The sequence below is a fragment of the Rattus norvegicus genome, chromosome 1, assembly GCF_021556685.1.
Source record: "Rattus norvegicus strain SHRSP/BbbUtx chromosome 1, alternate assembly SHRSP_T2T, whole genome shotgun sequence".
NCBI classification, from domain to species: domain Eukaryota; kingdom Metazoa; phylum Chordata; class Mammalia; order Rodentia; family Muridae; genus Rattus; species Rattus norvegicus.
In genome coordinates, this window is record NC_141534.1 from 96,412,900 (window position 1) to 96,438,908 (window position 26,009).

At 44.0% G+C, this 26,009-nt stretch overlaps 1 protein-coding gene and 1 pseudogene across 2 annotated transcripts in view; both read left to right on the forward strand.

Moving 5' to 3' along the window:
* The first annotated feature begins 1,236 nt into the window (after window positions 1-1,236).
* Window positions 1,237-26,009, forward strand: part of Zfp568 (zinc finger protein 568) — a 50,217-nt gene continuing 25,444 nt past the window's right edge. The window contains 6 exon segments of one of the 2 annotated variants that reach the window (NM_001419981.1): window positions 1,237-1,530; window positions 2,912-2,953; window positions 5,040-5,281; window positions 6,059-6,117; window positions 15,471-15,597; window positions 15,818-15,913. In NM_001419981.1, coding sequence (NP_001406910.1) covers window positions 5,206-5,281; window positions 6,059-6,117; window positions 15,471-15,597; window positions 15,818-15,913 — 358 coding nt within the window. In that variant the 5' untranslated portion in view covers window positions 1,237-1,530; window positions 2,912-2,953; window positions 5,040-5,205. 2 annotated transcript variants of the gene reach the window in all.
* Window positions 23,668-25,065, forward strand: Znf568l-ps1 (zinc finger protein 568 like, pseudogene 1; annotated as a pseudogene).

Consider the following 26,009-nt stretch of genomic DNA (forward strand, 5'->3'; position numbering starts at 1 on the left):
CACTCTGTAGACCAGGCAAGCCTGAAACTCACAGAGATCTCCCTGCTCTGCCTCCTGATTCGTCTCCCAGCTCCCGTTTAAATCTAAGCCAATTATTCTACTTTGCAATCAGACTTGCAACATGGCTAGCTCTATACCTCTGACTTAACAGTAGCTACAGCTATTCTTTTCTCCAATGAAGACAATATAGGAACCTACATTCAAATGACAAACGTCATTAAGCAAGTATTTCCAGCAAGGCATACAGATGATGGGGTCACAGAGTATGCCAATAATGAGGAAAGGACCACAAAAGTCAGAATTAAACCAAAAGCAAACTTTATTCCCTGTGGGAAAATACTTCTAACTGGTTAAGGTCAGGGGTCAGACTCCTGGTGCTGACAGTTCTGACCTTTGAAAGGGCGTGAGCAGTCTTTGAAGCATAAACACTGGAGCAGAAGTTCCGGGGATAATAAAGAAGGAATTTGTAAATTGAGGGTTAGTTCTCCAGTCCAGGGTGTGGCAGGTAGCAGGATGTTGGTACAGGCTCAAGGCTATTCTCAGGCAGTGATTTTATCTCCATCTTTTTTTTTTTTTTTTTTTTTTTTGGTTCTTTTTTTTCGGAGCTGGGGACCGAACCCAGGGCCTTGCGATTCCTAGGCAAGCGCTCTACCACTGAGCTAAATCCCCAACCCGTAGGCACGGTCTTACACTTAAGCCACAACTCCACGACAACCAGACATTTCATGTCCTCACAGAAAAGCTATCTCAATGTATTCCGAGTAACCCACACAAACCTTTCAAGAGCACTATGTCCGCACAGCCCCAAGGCGCCAGCTCCCACGGGTCTCTCGTGTCCTCACTTGGAGCCCTTTAATTATTTATTTACAGGTCCGAACCTGTAGCCCCGAAGAGCAACAGCATTGCACTTTCTAGGATTTCTACCTTCACTCCTAAAGGTCCCGCCAAGGAAACGCTGGCATTCCTGTGAGAGGCTGGACAGGCCACTAGGCTTTTTGGGAAATGTAGTTTACAAAGGGACAGCCACCTCGCATTCCCAGCTCCTCCTCCGGCTATTCCCGAAAAGACGGGTCCTGCAGCTGCTCACGTCCAGCGCTGCTTCGCAGCCGGCGTCACTGTCTCGCGGCGCTAATAGGCTCAGCCACCTAGGCGCCTTGGGCTATCACTCCTATCCCCAGCACAGGAAACTCAAGCCAAGCTCTGACCGGAAGTTGGGCCGGGCCGCGGGTCCTTCTGGGAGCACCTGTGCTCTGGGACATAACGGGCACGCGCTGCCCTCTGAGTCTGTGGACTTGGCTGCGGGTTGCCTGCATGTAGTGTCTCTGAGATTGGGTTTCGGGGGGTTTTGGCTGCTGGCGCTGCCGGGACCCCTCCGCGGGAGAGGCCCGAGTGGTCCGGTTTGCTCCGGCCGTGGGCTTCAGACTGGGCGCGGGCTCTCGGGGGGCTCGGAGTAGCTCGGAGTAGCTTTGCGGAGTGCTCTCCGCTAGAAGGCGGTACTCGCGACTGTTTGGAGCTGCACCCAAAAAACTGGTAAGAGTTTGTGTGTAACTCTGGAGATTTTGAGGGGGTGTGGTTGTGTGGGTGCGGGTGTCGTGTCGTGGCCGTGTTCGGTGGTATGTGATTGAGTAAGGGTGTGGTGAGTGTGGGGGTGGCGTAGCATGTGTGTCGCGGAGTTCTTAGGTTTGTAGCACTTGGAGTAACTCGTAACTACGGGGGGGGGGGAAATCTGTACTTTCTAATGATTTTTTCCCCTCATTGACCCTCTTCGAACACTCTTCTCTAACTTTTCAGTTCTTTTTTTATAACTTTCTAAGTTCATTCTTACCTAATGACTTGCTTAGCTGATTTAATTTTTTTTCTTTTTCTTTTTTTTTCGGAGCTGGGGACCGAACCCAGGGCCTTGCGCTTCCTAGGCAAGCGCTCTACCACTGAGCTAAATCCCCAACCCCTGATTTAATTTTTTTTTTTTTTTGGTTCTTTTTTTTCGGAGCTGGGGACCGAACCCAGGGCCTTGCGCTTCCTAGGCAAGCGCTCTACCACTGAGCTAAATCCCCAACCCTCTGATTTAATTTTTTAAATCAATCTCCCCCACCCCCTCCTCTCATCTTCGCGGTTGAGATTAAACCTAACGCTTCTATCACGCCAGGCAAAAACTCTGCCAATTGAACTACATTGCCAGCCCTGAAATTAGTTTAATAATGGCTAAAAAAGAAATCCCCAAGCTCAGTAGCAAACCATTGAAACTCAATGAAACTCAAATTCATTCTCCAGTTCACGTAGTTAGCAGATTCATTGCATTTAGCAGATCCAGTCTGCATTTGGTTGAATCGATCGGATGAATTTGGATCTGCTCTCGTTTGTTTTTTTCTGGGGCTCAAGTGAAAAAGAACTGATTCCAAAGATATTTTCTTTTAAAGGTGGATTACAGGAGCACAAGGGAGATCATGCAAAGACTCTTAAAAACTTCTGCTTCTGAATGTGTCCATATTTAGCCAAAGAAACGTTGTGTGGGTGAGCTTGTAATCTATTCCATTTGAAGACAAGGCATTGTTACCAAAATAACCGTTTGCCACATTAAGAAAGCCCCAGAAATACTTTTTTTTAAAAATTATTTATTATATATAAGTACACTGTAGCTATCTTCAGACACACCAGAAGAGGGCATCAGAACCCATTATAGATGTTTATAAGCCACCATGTGGTTGCTGGGATTTGAACTCTGGGAAGAGCAGTCCAGTGCTCTTAACTGCTGAGCCATCTCTCCAGCCCCCCAGAAATACTTTTATGCTGGGGGTTTACCATTTATTACAAGTGTTCTTTGATGACAGTTTGCTCTCCTGCGAGCTCTAGATCTCTCAAATTGCATTTGTCACAGATTTTATATTCTAAACCCTTTGTTTTTATGTTTCAGGTTTCTCATGAGCAGCATAACAACTGGCCTTACTATTAATAGGTGAGTTTAATTCTGCTATATTGTCATATTACTGAAAAAAAATGTTTTATTGTTTATATTTACCCTGTCCCTGAGCCCCCCAACCCCCCCACCCACTGGCTTGGTTTCTATTCGTGTCTGTGTTTACTTAACAAAAGCCCAAACTTAAACAAGACATTCACATGCTTGTACACCAAACTAGGTAGCCATCTCTTTCTGTTACTCTTGTGTAATATATGACATTACTTTCAGATACTTTAAAATTCTTAAGCTGTGTGTGGTGACACGTGCATGTAATCCTAGCATCCAGGATGCTAATGCAGGGGTTCACATTCAAGGCTGCTTGGGGCGAATCCAAGGTACAGTGAAAGAAAAAACAGAAACAAAGAATAGGGTGTGGGGGTGAGAAGTCAATCCCAGATGAGCTGGTGCATCCCATCCGTTCTCCATGAATATGCATGTTTTTAAAATGGTGGCAAGTATACAATTCACTATACTAGTATTTAATCATGTGGTTCAGTGACAGTGCGTTTACAAATGTTCTGTTGCTACCCATAGTAAGTCCTGTTTTCATACTAGAAAACAAAACACGATTCCCTGTTTCTTCCTCACTCCCAGTTCCTGCAACTACCAGTCTGCTTTCTAGGTCTGAATTTAAGAATTCTAAGTATTTAATGTAAGAGGACCTGTCCGGTGTAGCTGTCCTTTTGTAACTCCTGGGTTCATAGTGGCAGAATTCTCAAACCCTAAACAGTATGTTGCGAGCTACCACTTGGCTCCTGCACAGAGCACTGCTCTAAACAAAGGACACAGAGTCTGAGCCCTGCTGTCAGTCAGTTTGGGTAATGTCCCCAGGAGAAGAGCTGCTCGATTTTATTAGTTACTCTATTAGCTTTTTGACTGCTCTATAAGGGCTGTGTATCTGATTCACTGAACACTTAACCATCATTGGCAGAATTAGAAAGAATTCCTGGTTTCATGAAGGCGGTGGATGGATACTGTAATAGAAATTATGCCGCTTAGAATTTGAGAATTGAGGAATAAAAAGTAAAGACGAGTGGGTCTTTGGCTCATGCATAATCCTGGTACCCAGGAGGCAGAAGAAGCAGGATAACAAGTTCAAGACCAGTCTGGATTAGAGAGAGCGCTTGATTTTAAAGACAGAAGTAACCGTGAATGTATCAAGCATAACACCAAGATTTATTAAAATAGTTCTTTCTGCTTTACTAATTTTTCATGCAGAGCAAAATTAATTCACTTTTTTCTCTTCCTCTAGCAATAAAGACTCATAGGTGGTAAATAGTGTATTTTAATAACCATTTTACTTATTATTGATGTCTAGTCTCATGTGACATGGTTATAATTTTTATTTCAAATGAAATCATTACCAAGGCAGCCATGTAGGGAATGGTACTATCGTAATATCCGGCTTTTTTTTATTTCCACAGGGAATAGTACTATTGTAATATCTGGCTCCCCCTCCCCCACATCCCAGACACTGTTCCTGGTCCCCATCCCTCCCTCCCAATCCCACCCTAGCTGGCCTTTTGATGCACCTCCATTTACTTCAACTGGGGATTTCTGTGTCTAAGTATTTCCCAAAACCTTTATTATCATGTGTGCTTGTGAGGTGCTCGCGTGTCAGTCGCAGCATGCAGGTGGAGGTCAGAGGACAAGTTTAGAGTCAGTTCTCTGTTAATGTGGAGGGTTCCAGGCGTAGGCTCAGGTCATCAAGCTGAAGCAGTGTGTTTTGTTACGTGGCCATGGATCTGTCTCTGCATGGAGGCCACACTAATGACTCCAGAGATGGTCAAGCACCATCTTGTTTCTAGACTCTGTGTCTCTGTTGAGTGTTTCATTTACCCTGACCGGTTTTTACATCTAGTAGCTCTGGCTGCAGAGAGAGTGTTAACAAACAAGGAAATAAGTGTTGGGGGCTGTGTTGATTATGTCTTGGTGTGCATCACAATGTCCAAAAATGTGATGTTTTAGACAACCGCAAAATACCAGAAGATAGTGACTGCTGGGGGCTGTCTCTGAGGCTCATTATGACAAAGAGCCTATGAGTACACATGAGGCCGATTTTATCTCTGGTCTAAACCCACAGGTCCTGCCTCCCAACTCTAAGGCTGATATGTGCTGTGAGCCTGAAGATGGCTGGGAACAGATGTCTGTCATGGGTGGAGAACTTCTGACCTGAGACCCACAGCACAAGCTGCAGGGTCCTGGGAAAGGGTGGACTCTGGACCTGCAGGCGTCTTGACAAGCACTAAATGACCGTCTCAACCTTGAAATACCAGCAACAGCTGCGGGGCATGGAGCGCCTGTCCCAGATGGCCGGAAGAAGAGGTGAGGTGGCGCAGGGAAGGACTCATGGGCTTGTGGGAGAGCTGTATTCAGGGAGCAGCGAGGAGGCCTGGTGCTCCTGTCCCAGAAGTTTACAGGGCATTACTGAGTGTACGGGATAGACCAGTTTCACTTCGTTAATGTGACAGAATTTTGCATCTACTTATTTTGTGTGTCCGTGTCTGTGTGTATGCACATGTGTGTAGGCTCACACGTACCACAGAGCGTGTGTATAGGTCAGAGGACAACATGCAGGTGTTGATGCTCTCCTAGGGATAGAACTCAGGTTGTCAGGCTTGGAGGTGAGCACCTTCGTCTGCTGAGCCGTCTTGCTGGTGCCATCCTTTTCCTAGAGAAACTTCAGTGTACTGTAAAAGTGGCGTTATAAACCAGAAGTAATGTCTCTTGTTTCATCACTCCTTATCCCTGCCTCTGTTCTCAGCCACTTAGAACATTTTTATCTGGATGCTCATCACTGCTTTTCTTAATAACACCTATATATCGCTAAGTTTTGATTTATTAAGTTTTTACTTTCTATAATTCACATCAGGGCTCTTCTCTTTCTTAAAGAAATATACTGTGTTGCTGTGTAGCCAGTAGGCTCTTAACCTCCCAGGGGTCTCATCACACAGCGTGCACTTCAGAGTCTCTGGAGGTTGATGTGGTACTTAACCATTGAGGATCAAGTTTCTAGGGGATCTTAGACCATCTGGTCAGAAAGATCTCCACATTCCTTTGTCGGGAACTCTGAGCAAATCTGTTGTGCTTCTCTTTCCTCAGCTTGGTGTTCCGAGGACTCTGCACTTGGCCAGGAAGAAGAGGACATGAGCAGGCCTTCTGTACGTTCTAAACACCATTTTCGCTCTGCAGGGTTTGTTCACAGTGCAGCTGCTGTGGGCTGCTGTAATCTGTCACTAAGCTGGGGGAAGGGACATGAATGGAATTAAGTGAAGAAAATGCAGATAAACGTGAGAGCAGGGGAGGGGGCACAGCCGGAAGGAATAGGTATGAGCAGAGCTTCTCGGGTGGGGTGGGGTGGGCTCAAAGTCCGGTGTGAAGTAGAGTCAAGCGGACAGAGCTGAAGTCCTTTCTGTGGCCAGTACTTCCTGAGGAAAACACGATTTAAGGGAAGCAAAAGCTTTTCATTGTTCCTGAAACCAGAAAAGAAATTCTAAAATAGTTTGATTTTTGTTATTTTAAGCTCAATTTTTACAAATCAGTCTTGACCAAAGAAAAATTAAATAGAGGAGTAAGTGGAATATTTATATTGCTTTGGAATAATCTTCCAGTTTTCTGTTTGCTTGTTTGGTCTTTTTTTTTTTTTTTCCAGTTTAAGCTTTTGATGGGAAGTTGAACTACATTATATGAATATTCTGTGGCACCCTTGTAGTTCTGATATTTATGGCCTTCTGTCATTCATTCATTCATTTTTTTTGTCTTAGAAGATGCAGTCTAGTTTGTTTATTTATTTATTTTTTGTTTGTTGGTTTTTTGAGATAAGGTCTCACTATGTAGCTTTGGTTTATCTGGACCTTGCTTTGTAGACCAGGCTGGCCTTGAACTTACAGAGCTCCTCCAGGGCTAGGATGAAAAGCATGTGCCACCATATCTTGTCAGTATTCTCTTTTTAAACAATTTTTATTACACTTCCTATTTATTTGTAGAGCTGGCAGTAGGCACGCCACTGTGCTAACTGTGGAGGTCAGAGGACACCTTGTTAGAGGTGCTTCTCTCCTTCCACCCTGTGGGTCCCAGGGATCAAACTTAGGTCATCAGGGTTGGTGGCAGGTGCTTTTATCCACTGAGCCACCATCTCACTGGCTCAGTGCAGTGTTCTTGTCTTAATGTTCTCTGTTTACCTCCACTCTTGATTCTTTCTGTTTCTGTGTTTGAAGTTGCTCATTCCTGTATTTTGAGCATTTTTCTCTTGGCTGCTTTTTTCTTCAGCTCTTATTGTCACAGAGTAGACATGCTCTTTTTTCCAGATAACCTAAGTCAGTGATTGTCAACCTCCCTAATGCTGTGACAGTGACATTTAATACAGTTCCTTGTGGTGACCCCACCTCCCACAATGTTATTTTCGTTGTTCTTTCATAACTAAGTTTGCTTCTGTTCTGATCATAATGTGAAATCTGTTCTCTGATGGTCTTGGGCAACCCCCAGAGGGGTCTGACCCAGGTTGAGAACCCCTGACCTAAAGGCTCTTGTCATAAGACTTTTCCCTGCTGCCGCCAGTGTTTCTCTGGCCCTAACAGACTTCAGTTCACATTTGTCTGGTGACTAAAGTGCACGACCATGTTAGGAGAAGTCTCTCACTTTCTTTGTGCCTCAATTTTATCATCTAAATGGGGATTATCATGGGTCACTTCCAAAGGAATGTAGGGCGCCAGGGGCACCCAGTGAGTGCTCCACAGTTGGCTGGCCTCGTGTGCTCTCCTCAGCTGTCGCCTCTCCTCCTGAGCTGCTCTCTGGATGCCCAGATGCTGTCTAGTGCTTCAGGGTAGCCTAGAAGTTAGGAGGAGACTTCCTGGCTTCTTCAGTAAATGTACTTCTTCAGTAAAGCCCACTCTTGCTATGAGAAGCAGCAAGGAGTATTTTTTAAATGTTTTTATATATACGCACACACATTACACACAAATGTCAGGTAAACTAGTAGTTCTCAAAAACAATAATTAACAAAATAAAAAAATGAATAAGGAATACGAAGAGTTAGAATACAGATGGCCAACAAATACTTAAAATTATGTTATAAAAAGACACTTAGGGGTTGGGGATTTAGCTCAGTGGTAGAGCGCTTGCCTAGCAAGCACAAGGCCCTGGGTTCGGTCCCCAGCTCCAAAAAAAAGAAAAGAGAAAAAAAAAAAAAAGACACTTAACAGTTTTTAGGTATATTTCCAATTAATGAGCAATGACCAGTTTTAAACTTGTTATAGAATTGGGATGTAGATGTTGCCCATGGCAGCTCTTAACTGTGTATGAATACATTACATGCCACTCAGAACCCTCTGTGGCGCTGTGTAACATAGCTTTGTGACAAATTATTCTTCTATAAACTCTGTGTGTTAATACATAACCATTGTCAGAAGTCTGTGCCATAGGCGTTACTTTTTTTTTTTTTTTTCGGAACTGAGGACCGAACCCAGGGCCTTGTGCTTGCTAGGCAAGCACTCTACCACTGAGCTAAATCCCCAACCCCTACATTAATTTTTACAGCTAAAGAAAGTGGAAAATGGAGGTTAAGAAGCTTATATAATCAAGTACCAGTGTGTAGTCAACTTAGGATTCCAACCAACACTAGTGTCTACATCCTAATGGTGTACCATGAGTAAAGAAACAATCATTTCTGCCAATGGCCTCTCCCCATTGTTTGTCCTTTTTTTTTTTTTTTTTTTTGTCTCAAGCAGGGTCTTACTGTGTAGTTCAGTCTGGCCTCAAGCTCGCACAGGTCCACCTACCTGTGCCTCCCAGGCACTGAGATCAATGGTGACCACCACCATGCCTGATGCTTGTCCATCTTGTCAGTCCTTTACTACTTTAAGTTAGAAAAGTTAAGAATGCCAAGACCTGGGCTCAGTGGTTTAGTGTACTGACTGCTCTTCCAGAGGTCCTGAGTTCAATTCCCAGCAACCACATGGTGGCTCACAACCATCTGTAATGGGATCTGATGCCGTCTTCTGACCTGCAGGCACACGCTGTATAAATAAATAATAATTAATCAATTAATTAAAACTTTAAAAAAAGGAATGCCTAGACCTTCAAGTGTTAAGAAACTGTTCACAGCCAAGCATGGTGGCCTTTAATCCCAGTATTTTGGAGGCAGAAGCAGGATGATCTCTGTGTCTGTGAGTTCAAGGCCAGCCTGGTGTACAGAATGAGTTCCAGAACAGCAAGGGCTGTTATACAGAAACCCTGTCTCAGAAAAGGAAAAAGAAATTGTTCACACATGTACATACATACCTTTTCATCCACAATAAACTAAAAGCCAATACCTCCTCTATTGGTGAAAACCAGATCATCCCACCGAGGTCAGAGGCGCAGCCAGGCTGCTCAGGCTACTGCATTTGTTTGCTCTCAGTTCTGGATACCCAGGCACATGAATAAGGAGGACAAAGGTGGACACTGGAGGGAGGGTGCAGAGACAGGACACTCAGCTGACACGGAGCAGGCTGGGCACGGCCTTCATCCCAGCCTGCAGGAAGCGGAGCAGCTGGGCCTGGTGTGATGTGGAAGAAAAAAATTATATAATAGTTCTGGAACCCAAGACAATGCAAATACTTTTAAAACCATAATCTACAGATATTTCTGTCAATTAAGAAGTATTATTCTGGGGCTGGGGATTTAGCTCAGTGGTAGAGCGCTTACCTAGGAAGCGCAAGGCCCTGGGTTCGGTCCCCAGCTCCGAAAAAAAGAACCAAAAAAAAAAAAAAAAAAGAAGTATTATTCTTAGATATGTACTCAAACCAAGACTAGAATATTTTTGAAAACAAAACATTCAGAATGGCTGGAAATGGGGACTAATGTGTGGATTTTTTAAAGACTTTGATTTAATACTTACGCGATTTTAATGAAAGAACTTGTATAAAATGCTGTCAGCCATCATAATGCCACAGGACTGACTCTTGACCACCTTTATGCTGGCAGTATAAACCTTGTTATCTTTCGAGATTTGATCTGTTATTCAAATGGAGAGGATGGCGCTGTGGAAACACCGAGAACTCTAGAGATCTTAACACTTATTGCCAGAGTCTGGTTTTCTTAAAAGGAAGGAAGAATAAAACTTAATGACTTAATTAGCTATGAGTCTGTTCAATGACTCATTTTACTCCAGTGCTCCCACTCTGATCGGGTACCCAAGAGTAAAGAAATGCACGTTTTTGCCAAAGGCCTATCTCTGTTGGTTGTACTTTTGCTTTAATGGGTCTGTGCTTTATTAGTTAAGACTCCTGCTACTTGCTGTGAATGTGAGTATGTACAGAGGGTTACCACATCAAGAATATGGACTAAACTGTACAGTACTGAGGCTGGGTGTGGCTGGGTTGACAGAGTGCTCTCCTAGCATGCACAGGACCCAGCAGTGCGGCGTGAACTGCATGTGTGTGGAGGCATTCATTTGTTTCCCAGCATCTGGAAAGCAGAGGCAGGAGGAAGGAGCAGGAACTCAAGGCCATCGTTGACTGTAGCGCAAGCCAGAGGCCACCTGACCGTTTTTTGTTTTATGTTTTCCTGTCGTTTGACTTTTCTTTTTTGTCAGTTGCAATTTTTATCTTGTTTTTGTATGGGACTTATTGACTGGGAAAGAGTGGCTTGGCTCTGTTTAGCACTTTTTATAGTTTATATTCCAGGGGTGATCCATTTCTAGAACCTTCATTGAGGTTTACAGAGAACATTGGGAGGCTCAATTTTCGTATTGGTCAGGGTTGCACAGTGAATTTGTAGCCAGGCTTTGGGCTTTCCCTGTCAGAATCCATGGCATCATTACCAGTGAGAACATCTAAATCCAGCTTTATTTGAATATCTTCCTATCATGAAACTGGGTTTCCAGCCCAGAATGTGTCAGTTACCCTAACGTCCTTTGTTTTTGTTTTTGTTTTTTTTTAAAGACTTATTATATATAAGTACACTGTAGCTATCTTCAGACACACCAGAAGAGGGCATCAGATCCCATTACAGATGGTTGTGAGCCACCATGTGGTTGCTGGGACTTGAACTCAGGACCTCTGGAAGAGCAGTCAGTGCTCTTAACCGCTGAGCCACCTCTCCAGCCGTGCTTTGTTTTTTTTGAGTAACATAACAGAGCTTATTGTCCTTCCTGGGGCCCCTTAGGTAACTGCTCAGGTAGCTCTGCTTTGGGGCTGATGCGTGCTGTGCAGGGAGCTCAGCTCTGTTCTGCCTGGAGCTTGTGAGGGCTGCAGCTCCCTGGGTCACATGGCTAGAGTACAGAGGTTAAGGAGCAGGAGTGTCTGAGCATTTGTCACCCATGCACTAAGATTCCTCAGCAGATGGCACGTGAGAAACAAGCAGCGTGTGAAGTATGTTTAATGGTCAGTTCATCACAGTAGCACAGGAAGTTAGCTTTTGCAATCCTGAGAATCAGCTCAGGTTGTCGTGCATGCTGGGAAGGGCTGTCCACTGAGCTGCAGCCCAGCTCGGGGGACTGTTTCATGCTGATTTAAAGCATCCTAATGGTAGAGACTGGAACTTTACAACTTCAAAAGAACTTTGAACTGTAAGTTACATGGCATAAGTTAACTCAGGTAGTCACTGTTTTTCAATTGAGTTCATGGCCACAGTCATATTGTTAGAACATATTCAGTACCCTAAAAAGAAACCCTGGGTTTATTGACTCTCACTTCCAAGTTCCTCCCAGGGCTCCAAAGTTGGCCAGCATAAGTCTTTGTGCGAACTGTGTGCCTGTTACAACTTCTCCTTTAAATAGAGTCATCTAACACAACTCAGGGTTCATTTGTGTTGCAGCTCCTATCCGTACTCACCTTGGGTTTCACTGTGTAAACGTAGTCATGGAGGTGTGCTTGCACGTGTGTGCATCTACAGAGGTCAGAGGGGACACCAGAAGTCTTCCTCAGTTGCTCTCCACCATTTTTCTTTATATTCTCTTTCTCTCTCTCTCTCTCTCTCTCTCTCTCCCTCCCTCCCTCCCTCCCTCCCTCCCCCCTCCCCCCCCTTTTTTAGACAGTGTCTCATATATTTGTGGCTGGCCTGAAACACCGTGTAAGCCAGGCTGGCCTTAAACTCACAGGACCCACCTGCCTCTTTCAAGTGCTGGGATTAAAGCGTCCCACCTTATTATTTTTTTTTTTAAAGATTTATTTTATTTATTATATATAAGTACACTGTAGCTGTCTTCAGATACACCAGAAGAGGGCATCAGATCTCTTTACAGATGGTTGTGAGCCACCATGTGGTTGCTGGGAATTGAACTCATGACCTCTGGAAGAGCAGTCGGGTGCTCTTAACTGCTGAGCCATCTCTCCAGCCCCCCACCTTATTTTTGAGACAGGTTCCCTCATTCGCCCGGGAAGTCCAAATCAACTAGACTGCCTGGTCAGCAAGCCTGGGGCTTCCTTCATCCATTTCCCTAAATCTGGGATTAGTGGTTTAGGCTGTCTTTGGATTTTTTCCATGGGTGCTGGGGATCCAAATTCAGTTCCCCATGCTTGCTAACTGAGTCATCTTTGGGTCTTTAGTACTCTTTTTCAACTTCTAAATAGTAGGTTGTAGGAGACAGCTGGGTAGATGGAGCAGTCACGTAAAAGCCAGATGGGAATGGTGGCCGCCTGTAATTCCAACTCTGGTCCAGCTGAAATCAGTGAGCTCTGTATTCAGGACAAAGACAGCAGACATGACTGACTGTTGGCCTACATACACACACACATGCACACACGCACGCACGTATATATACCACACACATAAACCCTCATCCCTAATGAAAGTTTCTAGTACTTTATTGTGTGTATACCACATGTAGTCTGTTGACTAATAGACATTTGAGTCATTTCCATCTTTGTTTTAGAGATGAGCTCTCCCTGTGTGGCCCAGACTGGCCTGAATTTATCTGCCCTCTCCTGCTGAGCCTCAAAAGTGCTGGATTGTAGGCACGTGCCTACTTTTGGCTGCTTTCACATTTTGGCGATTATGCATAATCCTGCTTAGAACACTCGAGTACAAGTTTTTTTTTGTTTTTTGTTTTTTTTGGAGCTGAGGACCGAACCCAGGGCCTTGTGTTTGCTAGGCAAGCGCTCTACCACTGAGCTAAATCCCCAATCCCCGAGTACAAGTTTTTTAAATTATTTTTATTTCATGTGCATTGGTGTCTTGCCTGCACATGTGTGTGTATGAGGGTGAGTTACAGACAGTTTTGAGCTGCCATGTGGATGTTGGGAATTGAACTCGGGTCCTCTTGAAGAACAGCCAGTGCTCTTAACCACTGAGCCATGACATTTTCAGTTTTCTCATGTGTGTGCATCTAGGTACAGAATTGGTGAGTCATGTTTAATTTAAACTTTTAAGGAATCACCCCTTTAATATTAAAAACTATTATTAAAATACTTGAATCATTTTACCTCTCCCTGCAGTACATGAGGGATGTAATTTCTCTGTGTCCTCATCAGCCCTGTCATTTGTTCTTTTGACTGTAGCCATCCTGCTGTATATGAAGTCTGCCCCAGTGTGATTTTGATTTGCATATGTATAATACCTGGCAATATTTAACATTGCATGTGGCTTATTGTGTCTGTTTTCAAAGAAATATGTATTGAGAGCCATTGCCCATTTAGATTGATTTGTCGTTGGGGGGGGGGGTTGCACCAAATTCTCTATTTTACAACCCTGGCTGTCTGGAGCATGCTCTGTAGACACCAAATTCTCTATTTTACAGCCCTGGATGTCTGGAGCATGCTCTGTAGACACCAAATTCTCTATTTTACAGCCCTGGCTGTCTGGAGCATGCTCTGTAGACCAGACTGACCTTGAAATCAGAGAACCACCTGCCTCAGCCTCAAGTGCTGGGGTTAAAGGCATGTGCCTCCACCCTGGCCTTGGTTTTTCTTTTAATTGCATTTACTTTCTGGGCAGGTGTTAGTCCCCTTTTAAATCCCAGTATTCAGGAGGCTGAGGCCCCCGCTTCTCTGTGAGTTCAAGCCCAGCTTGATCCACTATGTTACGTGGTGGAACCCAGTCTCCAGACAACAAAAACATTTCATGTGCTAGTTGGTGTTTGAAGAAGGCATGTGCCAGGACTTAGATATGGAAGTCAGAGGGAAGCTGGCTGGAGTCAGTTCTTTCCTTCCACCTTGTGGGTCCTGGGCTTTTAACAAGGTTGTTAATCTTGGTTGCAAGTGCCCATATCCACTGAGCTGTCTCCTTGGCCTAGTTTGTTTTTTTTATAATTTGATATTCTTTAGTTTACTATGGGTGTGGGAGTGGGGGTGGGTGGATAGAGGGATATGGGCATGCCCGGGGCCCATATTGTGTCCAGGAAAACATTGCCTAGACCAACCTCTTGGTTTCTCTAGGCTGCAGTGAATCAAGAATGGCTGTGGGCCATACATTAAACACAACAGCACCAATGAAAACTCGTAAGTTAAAAGGGCTGACACAGTGGCTCAGCAGGAGAAATGCTGGCTGTGGTTCTTGAGCTGGGCTTGGAGCTCAGTGAGGGCATCTCACCTAGCGTGTGCAAGGCGGACAGCCCGAGTTCTGTCCCTGAGACACACAGAGGAGAGGTGAAGAACCGACTCCTCGAGTTGTCCTGTTCTCCATACCCATATCAAGGAGTGTACTTGCATAACCTCTCTCTCTCACACGAAGAAACTGACATCTACAGCTAGTGATGGGGCATGCTTTCTATTATCAATGTAAAGGAAAGAGGCCAGTCAACATAAAACTACTGAGATATTTGACCCTAAGTTTGAGAAACATGTTCTCGTCAACCATTCATGCCTACTGTCATGGGTTTATCTTCTTTTGCACAATCTTTTTTTTTTTTTTTTCCGGAGCTGGGGACTGAACCCAGGGCCTTGCGCTTGCTAGGCAAGTGCTCTACCACTGAGCCAAATCCCCAACCCCATGGGTTTATCTTCTAGTTTAGATGGATGACCTGCATTCTCTGCTCCTTACATCATATGTCTCACTGCATACTGGATGTTTTATCTGGAAGTGCAGTAGGAATTTCCACCTCTGCCTTTTCAGATCTTCATGCCTTTCTTTCTTTTTTTTTTTTTTTTTGGTTCTTTTTTTTTTCGGAGCTGGGGACCGAACCCAGGGCCTTGCGCTTCCTAGGTAAGTGCTCTACCACTGAGCTAAATCCCCAGCCCCCTTCATGCCTTTCTTCTTGCCTCTTTCTCTTCCCTGTTGCTCTGCCCCGTTCCCTTCCCGCTAAGTGGAGTATCTCAGTGCCTGTCAGGTCTGCGCTCCTTCCTTGTGAGTCATGCTCTGCTATTTCGTCCCTCTCACAGTAGAGCTCAGTCGCTAGTGACAGCATGAGCGAATGCTTGCTGACTCGGGTTCAGTGGCCTTAGAGGATATTTCACTACCATGTAGTGCCCCTCTGTATACGTGAAGCTTGGCAGATATGAGGACTGGCCCTTGGTTACCAGCCAAATGAATTCTTACTTACTTTGATCACAAGCCCTAATTTTGATGGCTTCAGATTAATTGGGAAATTTTTTCCTAGAAAACAGTGACATTCAAGGATGTGGCTGTGGACCTTACCCAGGAGGAATGGCAGCAAATGAAGCCTGCTCAGAGGGATTTGTACCGAGATGTGATGCTGGAGACCTACAGCAACCTAGTGACCGTGGGTAAGGAGAGCTTTCCAGTCACTGACATTGCTTTTCCCTCCCGAGTTGCTGGAGGAGCCTCCCCTCATGGTTGTGTGTGCTCCAGCCCTGAGGGTAGATACTTGTGTCAGTGTGCAAGTTCCTTGATTCTCCTTCCTAAGTCCTCAACACAGGATCCAGCCCCATATCTGTAGATGTCACCAGCATTAACATGCAAGTTCTCTCCTGTTTTCTGTACCAGGTTGTCATGTCACCAAACCAGATGTGATCTTCAAGTTGGAGCAAGAAGATGAGCCGTGGGTGCTGGAGGAGGAGATGTTTTGGAGACGCTCTCCAGGTGAGGGAGTGAGGAATGGCTCTTAATGACAAAGCCGTGTGACAGAGTTCAGTGAGGGCCCCGTTCCCCTTTCCCAAGACTGCGCTAACAGCCCTAGTCTTCTTTTTTTTTTTTCTTTTTTCCTTTTTTCGGAGCTGGGGACCGAACAGCCCTAGTCTTCTAAATGAGAGATGTGTGCGTGACATGCCACTTGTCAGATTGTATGACATTTCTACTCTAGGGATGACTGCCCTATGGAGTTGTGTTCTTTCAGAAGGGCAGAATCCCTATGAGTTCAGCGTGCCCGCCTTCCAGTGTGTCTCCGCTTACCTTGTGATCATTGTACCTTCCTGTGATCCTTGCACCCCACCTCTTTCATGTTCACAGCTCATCTGCTTACACAGTCTTAGTCCTTGGCTTCACTGCACTCTGGAAGGCTTCACCTTGTGTTCTGAAGTGAGTGGCGCCTTCCATTGTACTGCGCAGGCCTCACTAGTCCCATGGTTTTGAAGGTTACGTTCCTGCCTTAGACAGTAATGTGGCTTCTCCTTCCACTTATCCACATCTTCCTCAAATGCCTACTAGCTTAAAAAATGCAAACCATCCAAAAATACACGTTACAGTGTCCTTCGTCCTTTACACTTTGTCCTCTCTCTCTCAGCCGCATTCACTCCCTTGTTTCCAGAGCTCTCCTGGTTATTTTGCCATATGTATTTTAGATTTAACTGTCTTCTTTGGAAAAACCATGCTGATTTTTTTCTTAGGACTATACTGGATATATGAGTTTGCCAAGCTATCTGTCTGTCTTCTGTCTACTTTGAGAAGTGGAGCTTTCTAAGTTCTCTTTTTTAACATTCTGTATGTTATTTATTATTTTGTTATTTTGTATTAGACAAAAAAACAAAAAACACAAGTTCTTTAAGAATTGAAAGGGGGCTGGAGATATGGCCACCACTTAAGAGCACTGGCTGTTCTTCAGAGGACCTGAGTTTGGTTCCCAGCACCCTCATGGCAGCTTACAGCTGTCTGTACCTCCACTTTCAGGGGATCTGATACCTTCTCTGGCCTCCTTGGGAAGTAAATAATACAAAATGAAAATTTAAAAACAGTTTTGAAAGAACTAGAAATGAAATTATAAAACCATTTGAATTTACAGATGTTGGGATTGTATCCCTAGAAAATGCTAGGATCAATTGAGAAGGTGTGTCAGGTTGTGTAAGAATCCAGTGAGGTACTAGGAAGGTAACACAAAAACTAATGCCTTTCACGAATACCTCACAACTAAGAGGACATAAAAAAAAGAATGTCCATTTATAGTAATAGCAGTGAAAATAAAATGCTGTTTGAAGCTGGGCCTGTTAACAACGTACAAAACAAAGTCTATGTGTGGATCTTAGAAGTTAGCATGTGTGTGTTCGGATGGGTCTTTCGTTTCTTTCTTGTTGGATTTTAGAGAGACCATGATGTCCTTGAAATCTCTTGAACTTCTGATCCCTCTGCCTCTCTACCTCAAGTGTTGGGTTTATGTGACGCTGGAGATTAAACCCAGGGCCTTACATGCTGGGCACATCCTCTGCCAACTGAGCCACATCCCAGCCTATAATTTATTTTGTGTGTAGGAAAATACCTTTGAGTACTAGAAGAATGGCTCAGCAGGTAACAGCGTGTGCCTTGCAGAGGACCTGGGTTTAGTCCCCAGCACCACAATGGGCAGCTCGTAACCACTGTAAATCCAGTTCCAGCAGAATACCTTTCTGAATTACTGCATTTGACAAGGTTGGCTGTAACAGATTCTTAAGCCTTATTTTCTTTCCCAATGTATTACTGTGGGTAGTGTCTTGTGAGCCTTTGTCAGTTCTGTGTTGTTTTTCTACTTTTAAATGTTGCTGGGAAAGAAGCCCAGTCGTTTCTCCTCAGATCACTTGGCCTGATCATCCACACAAGTAGTCAGGGATTCATGTCTGGGGAGTTGCTTTGTTGTGCTTTCTTTAAGGCTTTAGAAACGCAGCCAAGTGTGCTCAGTGTCCTTCAGACTTGTGGATTGTTTTTCTTCCTTCCCCACATTTGTTAGTGTTGTTTCCAGTGCTAGGAATCACACACACTCTCCCCAACATGTGATTCTACGCCAGTGTTCTACCTGCAGCCACCTCCGTCAGCCCAGAGATTGTTTTGGGGTTTTGCTTCTGTACTGTCCTTATACAGATCTGATGGCGTGGTTTTCTGATTCTCATTGTTTGTCAGGGCCTCATTGTCCGGGTATTTTCTCCTGCATCTACTACAAAGAAAAAAAAATGTTCTGAGCCGATAGAAAGTCTTTGTGTTTCACACTGACCATGCCATCAGGTTCAAAGTTGGGTTACCCATTGTCCCAAGCAGAAGGGACTATCATCTTTATGATTCCTTTATCTTCTGGTCCCTCCCACCCTCCTGTGCCAACAGCGTGTTTTTCCAGAGTAAGGTTTGTTTGCGTCTGCTTACTCAGTTGTTCCTCCTCTGCCATTTGTCAGGACTATGTGAAGTCAGCTAGGTGCCTCCTTCCACTGTGTCAACACACCTGGGTCTCAGAGTTGGAAAATATGTCTATGTTTGGCAGAACTCAGTTTCCTAGATATCTTATCTGAGAGAAGTAAGTCTTGACCTCTGGACTTCTTCTCTACCTTAACCCATTTTCTGTTCTTTGCTTATATTCTGGAGTTTGTTTTTGTTTTAGATTTATTTATTTTATGTATGTGGGTACACTGTCACTGTCTTCAGACACACCAGAAGAGGGCATCAGATCTCATTACAGATGGTTGTGAGCCACCATAAGGTTGCTGGAAATTGAACTCAGGACCTCTGGAAGAGCTGCTCTTAACCACTGAGCCACCTCTCTAGCCCTATTCTGGAGTTAAAAGTTTCAATGAGGATGTACTATTCTGTTCTTTCTTTCTATAGAGTGAGATGTGTTTGATGCACCATACTGAATCAGGGAGACCTCTGCTCTATTTATCTAATAAAGCACCCTTCTTGGAAATAGCTTTCCTCTTTCCTCTCTCCTCTCTCTTTCCTTGGATTTTTCTTAAGGTCTCACTCACTGTTTATTTCTTCTTGTTTTATAAAATGCGTTTTGCATGACTCCTTTTCTCAACTTCCCTTGGACTGTTAGGAACCAGGCTACTTGAAAACTTCAGAGACTCTGTTGGAAGGACAAGGAAACAGTAACATCTGTGTTCTTGCCCATGGGTAAACTTGACAAGAGCTGAGGTAGGGCCCAGGGTCTCAAGGGAGTCAAGATTTCAGTTCCTGGAAACAGACTCTTTCCCCAGGAAGGGCTGTGGTTATCATTCCCAAGGCCACACTGTGCACACTCTGTGTGCACACTCAAGATAGCCTGTGTTCCTCTGTACAACATTCCTTGAGAAGCTTCCTGCTGACTCCATCACATTGTGTGACAGCTGTCTGCTGCTGGCTTTGTCCGCTTCTCTGCAAGCAGTGTATAAGATGCCTAATAACGATGCTGGCATGGTCCATAGCTTTCACAGTCCTCACTCCAACTTTGTGTCTTCTTTATGTTATCGTCCCTGGCCCTCCCCCGTGACACCTCGCAGTTCAGAACCCTCATTCCTTCAGGTTCAGGTCATTGTAAGTTACATATGGACACTTTCCTTTTATGTGCCTACCTGATATATCTGTGCTCATCTCCTTAATCTGACGCTTAGCTCTAGAAACAACAGTGTTGGAATGTTATCTTCAATGCCTCCAGAACTGTAGAACTCTCTTGCATCTTTTCCTTTCACCTGGGGGCTCAACAATTAATTAATGTTGAGCTCAGTTCCCAGTAAGTGTCCCTGTCCTGCCACTCTTCTTCCCCCAGAGGGATTGGAGTCTGAAGCCGCTTTCACACTTTGGTATCCAGTACTTAACTGTGAAGCCCCGCTCCCCTCCAAGAGGAAACCTGTGTCTTGTTTTCCTAATCGGTTCCTGAGTTGGTTGCAGGACTTTGAAAGGTTCTTTCTTTCATTGTGTGTGTCGTTTGGCTTGTATGTAGAGGCAGCAAAGTTACAAAGATCCCTGGGAGACCTAACGGAGCAAGTGTAACGTAGTCTGTGCCTCACAGTTGATGACACTCACAGGTGTGGAAACCCACAGGACAAGATGACAGCACTTGCTGTCTGAGAATGACAGTCATTAGAGGGGGCTTGACTCTGGGTCACTGTATACTTTTTATTGGAAATATGGCTCATTCATTAAGCATATATAAAAATAAGTTATAACTAGATAGTTGACATTCTCTCCATACTTACTAACAGTTTTGGATTGGAATTAATTGGGACAATCTAATCTTCAAATGCTTTTATAATTATTACCTTATGAAAATTAATGAGCTTTGATATAGAATGCACAGATTTACCAGGATTCTATGATAGTTCATGGAGGGGAAAAAGAACTTGTGGTTTGTGTCTCTTACTCTCATGGAGCTGTTGTTTTCCTTTTGTACAGTTTATTTTTATTTCTGTATGGTGTGTGGAGGACAGAGGACAAATATCCTCAGAAATGCCACCTATTTCCTTTAAGGCTGAGCCTCTCTTTGCCAGAAACTCACCAGTTGGGCTAAATTGGCTGACCTTTGAGCTATAAAGAGATCCTTCGGGGTTGGGGATTTAGCTCAGTGGTAGAGCGCTTGCCTAGCAAGTGCAAAGCCCTGGGTTCGGTCCCCAGCTCTGAAAAAAAGAAAAAAAGAGAGAGAGAGAGAGAGAGAGAGAGAGAGAGAGAGAGAGAGAGAGAGAGAGAGAGAGAGAGAAAACCTTCTGTTTCTTCATGAGTGTTGAGGATTGAACTCGGGTCCGCCTGCTTGCAAGACTAGCACTTTACCAACTGAGCCATCTCCTTAGCCCAATTTCTTTGTGTTTTTCTATGCATGTTTAGTTTTCTCCAGAATCAACAGAAATTGCAGATCCTACAGTGGCTAATCTCACTTTATCTTCCCTGCTTTTAGGAAAACTACCTATCTATTGATCAAAAAAAGGTAATACAAATTTTCATGTTTGTTTTGAGTAGTTGACTGTACTGGTTAAATCAGAACCTAAAAGAACCAAATACCACCACCTAGGGTTCTTTTCTTTAAACTTCCGTGTACCTGGAGGCACATGCCAAGCACCCTGCAGGACACTAATGAAAAGGATTGGAGGTCTCAGCATTCAGTATATAAACATTAAATCACTCCTACTCTTTTTGTTAACCTGAGTCCTTCTGCATCTGCTTGCTTCTAAGTCTAGAGCCTCTTTGGTTCATTTTCTCCAGAAATAAACCTTTCTCCTGCCTCGGTTAGAGACCCAGCCATTTTCTTACACAGTGGTGTATAGTAAGGTCCAGTTATAGCAAGGAAAGCGACTAGCGGCTATGTCAGGAGTTTATGTGAGGAAAGTAAATGGTTCATCAAATTCGGAGAAGGACTAAAGAAACTCTGCCTTTTAAGCTTCCAGAAGTTAGTCCTAAAGGAGTGAGCTCTTGAGGGAGTTCTTTCTCGAAAAATGATCAAGAAAGTACCTGTGGTTGAACAAGAAATGCTTTCCAGCTGTGGGTGCTCGCTGCCTGTTTTAGTCTCCGAAGAAACATGCATGGTTCCTCTTTAGTTCTGAGTCTGATGCTCAGACAGGCAGAGGGCAGTTCCACCAGTCACATGCCAACTTACGAGGTTGTGTTTAGGAAGGATAGTTTGAACTGTCTCATCCTTTGTTTTTGTTAAGGATTTATTTATTTATTTCATGTATATGAGTACACTGTCGCTGTCTTCAGACACACCAGAAGAGGGCATCAGATCTCTTTACAGATGGTTCTGAGCCACCTGGAACCACAGGCATGTTCAGCCACACCTCCCCTCGTAAGGTTTTTGTTTGTTTGTTTGGAGTTTGGGGGTTGTTTTGCTTTATTTTTTTCAAGACTGGGTTTCTCTGCATTGCTCTGGCTTTCCTGGAATTAGCTCCATAGACCAGGCTGGCTTGAACTCAGAGGTGCACCTGCCTCTGCCTCCTAAGGGCTGGGATTAAGGGAGTGTGCCACCACTGCCTGGCTTGTTTTCTGTGTTGTTTGAGTATGCCATATGATGATCCTTCTCCCGTATCTGCTGTGCGTCCTCTCTGGCTGTGCTTGTCGTCTCGCCTGAGTCTTCTGCGGAGCAGAAGTTTTGATGTCTTTTTTTTTTTTAAAGATTTATTCATTTATTATATATAAGTACACTGTAGCTGTCTTCAGACACACTAGAAGAGGGCATCAGACTTCATTACAGATGGTTGTGAGCCACCATGTGGTCGCTGGGAATTGAACTCATGACCTCTGGAAGAGCAGTCGGGTGCTCTTAACCACTGAGCCATCTCTCCAGCTTCAAGTTTTGATGTCCTAATGGCGCTCAGCTTGCTTTTTTTCATTGATCAGGCCCTTGCCCTTATCACCCTCTCTCCAGCCCCCCCACCATGGCCCTGGCCTTGTCCTGTTCACAGCGTTGTGCTTATCCTTAGTGCTGTGGTTTGTTGGCTTTGTGACGAGTGTAAGGTCTGTGTCTAGACACAGTTGGTTTGGTGCAGATGTCCAGTTGTTGCAACACGTTGTTGAGAAGACCATCTCTGCCCTGTTGTGTTACCCATGCTCCTTTGTCAAAGGCCAACTGACTGTAGTTATTTGAGTCTGATTCTGGGGTCTTTATTCTGTTCCTTGTTCCCTTCGTCTCTTCCACTCAGTATGGCTGCTAGAGCTTACTCACAAGTCTGAGGTCCGATGGTCTAAGAGCTAGCATTCGGAGTTTGGGTCTTCCTATCCATCAGCATACAGTATCCATTTATTCTTCAATTTAGAAGTCAAGATTTTTATGTTTTTCCCATTGCAGGTTCTGTATATGTTATTAGATTTGTATTTATTTTGTTGTGAGGAGTACTGATAAAAATAGTCATGTGTGAACTTCAAATCCTGCTTGTTCCTCCCTGATGAGCAGTTCATTCCTGCATGCCACCCTGTGTCTGCCATCCTGCAATGATGGCCACCAACAGGTTTCATTGTTGTTGTTGTTGTTGTTTAGATATTTCTGCACAGATGAACTTGCTGTCTGTGAGCAAACGGTATTAATGTGGTTCCCCCCTTTCCAAACTGTACATTTTTCTGTTTCCTTCTCTTATGTACTAGCCCAGCATTCGGTGTGATGTAGGAAAGCAGTGGTCAAAAGGAGCACCTGCCTGCTGTCTCTGAGTTTTTGGGATTCTTGTCTTGTCACTAGCGGTCCTTCATCTCCTACTGTCTTGTTGAAATCTGGTCTGTTATATATTGCTTTGTATTTCTTATGCCTTTAACGTTTGGCCCTTTATTCTTTTGGGAAAAGGAGGGAGTAAGCATACACATTCAGTCTGGCCCACCATGCTTAACCACAAATACAAACTTTATCTTGCTGATACTTTACCCCTTACCCTAGTCTATTAAGCATTTACCCCTCATTTTCATTCCATTCACTTTGCTGATTTCTTTCTTATAATCAAGGATGCTGTTTTTAAAAAAACCCTGTCAGTGCTACTTAGACCTACAAGTGCCAGGTTTTGGGGTTGCTTTGGGCTTTCCCCCTATAATGTTACGGGTAGGAGTTAACCTCTCAGTCTTTAAGAACGAGGGCATTTGCATTTTAGTTTCTTATTGACTGACTAAGGCCCACCATAAGGATTCAGATTTCTAAATTGTTGAATAGTATAGTGATAGAGAATTTCACAAGTAATGATTTTTGGTCCTCCGTTTTAGAAGTTTGGGAAGTTGATGAACAGATGGAGAAACAACAGGAAACCCTGGTGAGGAAAGGCACACCCACACCCAGGAAATCTCTGATTAAGGAAAGTGTCACTGATTATAAAAGGGCTGCAAAAGTCTCTCCTTTGAGCTTAGATGTTGTTCCTTTAAGACAAAACCTCTGTGATTGCGATTCACTTACTAAGGGTTTGGACGGAAATTTAGACATACCTAGTTATAAGAGAGCCTGTGTAGGAGGCGAGAACTTTGAATGTGATAAGTGTGGAACACTGTCTGACCGTTGCTCACCCTTTATACGTAATCAGTGTGGACAAGGCTTCCCTCGTAAATGTGACCACCTCACACAGGAGAAAAATCATGCTCTGGGAAAACCTTATGGCTGCAAAGAATGTGGAAAATCCTTTAGCAGGAAGGAAAATCTCATTACACATCAAAAAATTCACACTGGGGAAAAGCCGTATTTGTGTAAGGAATGTGGGAGAGCTTTCATTCAAATGTCTAACCTCATTAGACATCAAAGAATCCATACTGGGGAGAAACCGTATGCAAAGGATTGTTGGAAAGCTTTCAGTCAAAAATCCAATCTCATTGAACATGAGAGGGTCCACACTGGAGAGAAACCCTATGAATGTAAGGAGTGTGGGAAATCTTTCAGCCAGAAGCAGAATCTTATTGAGCATGAGAAAATTCACACTGGGGAGAAAACTTATGCATGTGATGAGTGTGGTAGAGCTTTCTCTCGATTGTCATCTGTCACTCTGCATGTGAGAAGCCACATAGGGGGAAAGCCCTATAAATGTTATAGGTGTGGAAAGGCTTTCTCTCAGTGCTCAGTGTTTATCATACATATGAGAAGTCACACAGGTGAGAAACCTTACGTATGCAGCGAGTGTGGGAAAGCCCTCTCACAGAGTTCTTCCCTTACTGTGCATATGCGGAATCACATGGCCAAGAAACCCTATAAGTGTAACGAGTGTGGGAAAACCTTCAGCCGGAAAGAAAACCTTATTACCCATCAGAAAATACATACTGGAGAGAAACCTTATGAGTGTACTGAGTGCGGGAAGGCCTTTATTCAGTTGTCAAACCTCATCAGACATCAGAGAACTCATACCAGTGAGAAACCCTATGCGTGTACAGTGTGTAGGAAGGCCTTCAGCCAGAAATCAAATCTGACTGAGCACAAGAAAGTTCATACTGGAGAGAAACCTTATCATTGCAGTCAGGGTGGAAAAAAGCCCTTAGTCAGAGGCAAAATCTCCTCGAACATGAAAAAATCTACATTGGAGAGAGACCATTTAAATGCCATGAATGTGAGAAAGCCTTTTCTCGAGTCTCGTCGCTTACTCTTCATGGGGAGAAACCTTATGAGTGCAGCGAATGTGACAAAGCCTTCTCTCAGTGTTCATTACTAGTTATACACATGAGAAGTCACACTGGTGAGAAGCCCTTTGAATGTAATGAGTGTGGGAAGGCATTTTCTCAAAGAGCATCTCTTTCTATACATAAAAGAGGCCATACAGGCGAGAAACGCCCCATGTGCTAAGCGAGGGGTGCCTCTCATTTACCTATGCCTGATTTACTTGAAGTAAATCTGGTGGAGATGCCAAACTGAGCTCTGGAAAAGTTGGCGGTCCTGAGTACGTGCAGAAAAGTGTGTATGTAGAGAAATGCACCAGTGTAAAATTTTCAGTTCTGAAAATCTGTAGACAATACAGTTTCAAATAATCTCATACAATTTTTCTATAGTATTTATAAAATTATTGTAAAATCCACATGAAATAGAAGAGAAAACTGTGCCTCGGGATGCCTACCTATAATCCCAGCATTGGGTGGGAAGTAGGAGGACTACCACAAGATTGAGGCCAGCCTGGACTACATGGCGAGACTGTCTCAGTAAATAAAAAAGGCCAAGGATTGCCCAAATAATTTTAGAAAAAGAATAGTACAATCATACTTAGAGTAATCCCTGCGGCTGGAGTTCAGGCCAGAGGATCTACAGTTTGAGGTCAGCCTGGGCTACTTAGTGCGACCCTCTCTTAGAACAAAACAAAAAACCTAAGTATATTCTAATAAGTATATTCTAAGTACCCAATTAGTCCTTAAAGTAGCACTGTTTATAATGTAAATTTATAGCCACTTAAACGGATTTGACAGCATAGTTAGGTGGATGAGTAAGCTGTAGAGAGCCCAGATAGAGAGCTGTGGATCCGGAGCTTGCTGCTTGTCAGATGTGATAACCGTGAATTGGCAGAGCAACGGTCTGGTCATTTGTTTCTGGAATATCTGACTCTTCAAGAAAATTTAGGTATAAACAGTGCCACAGCGTAATAAACAATATTCCAAAGGGCATGAGCAT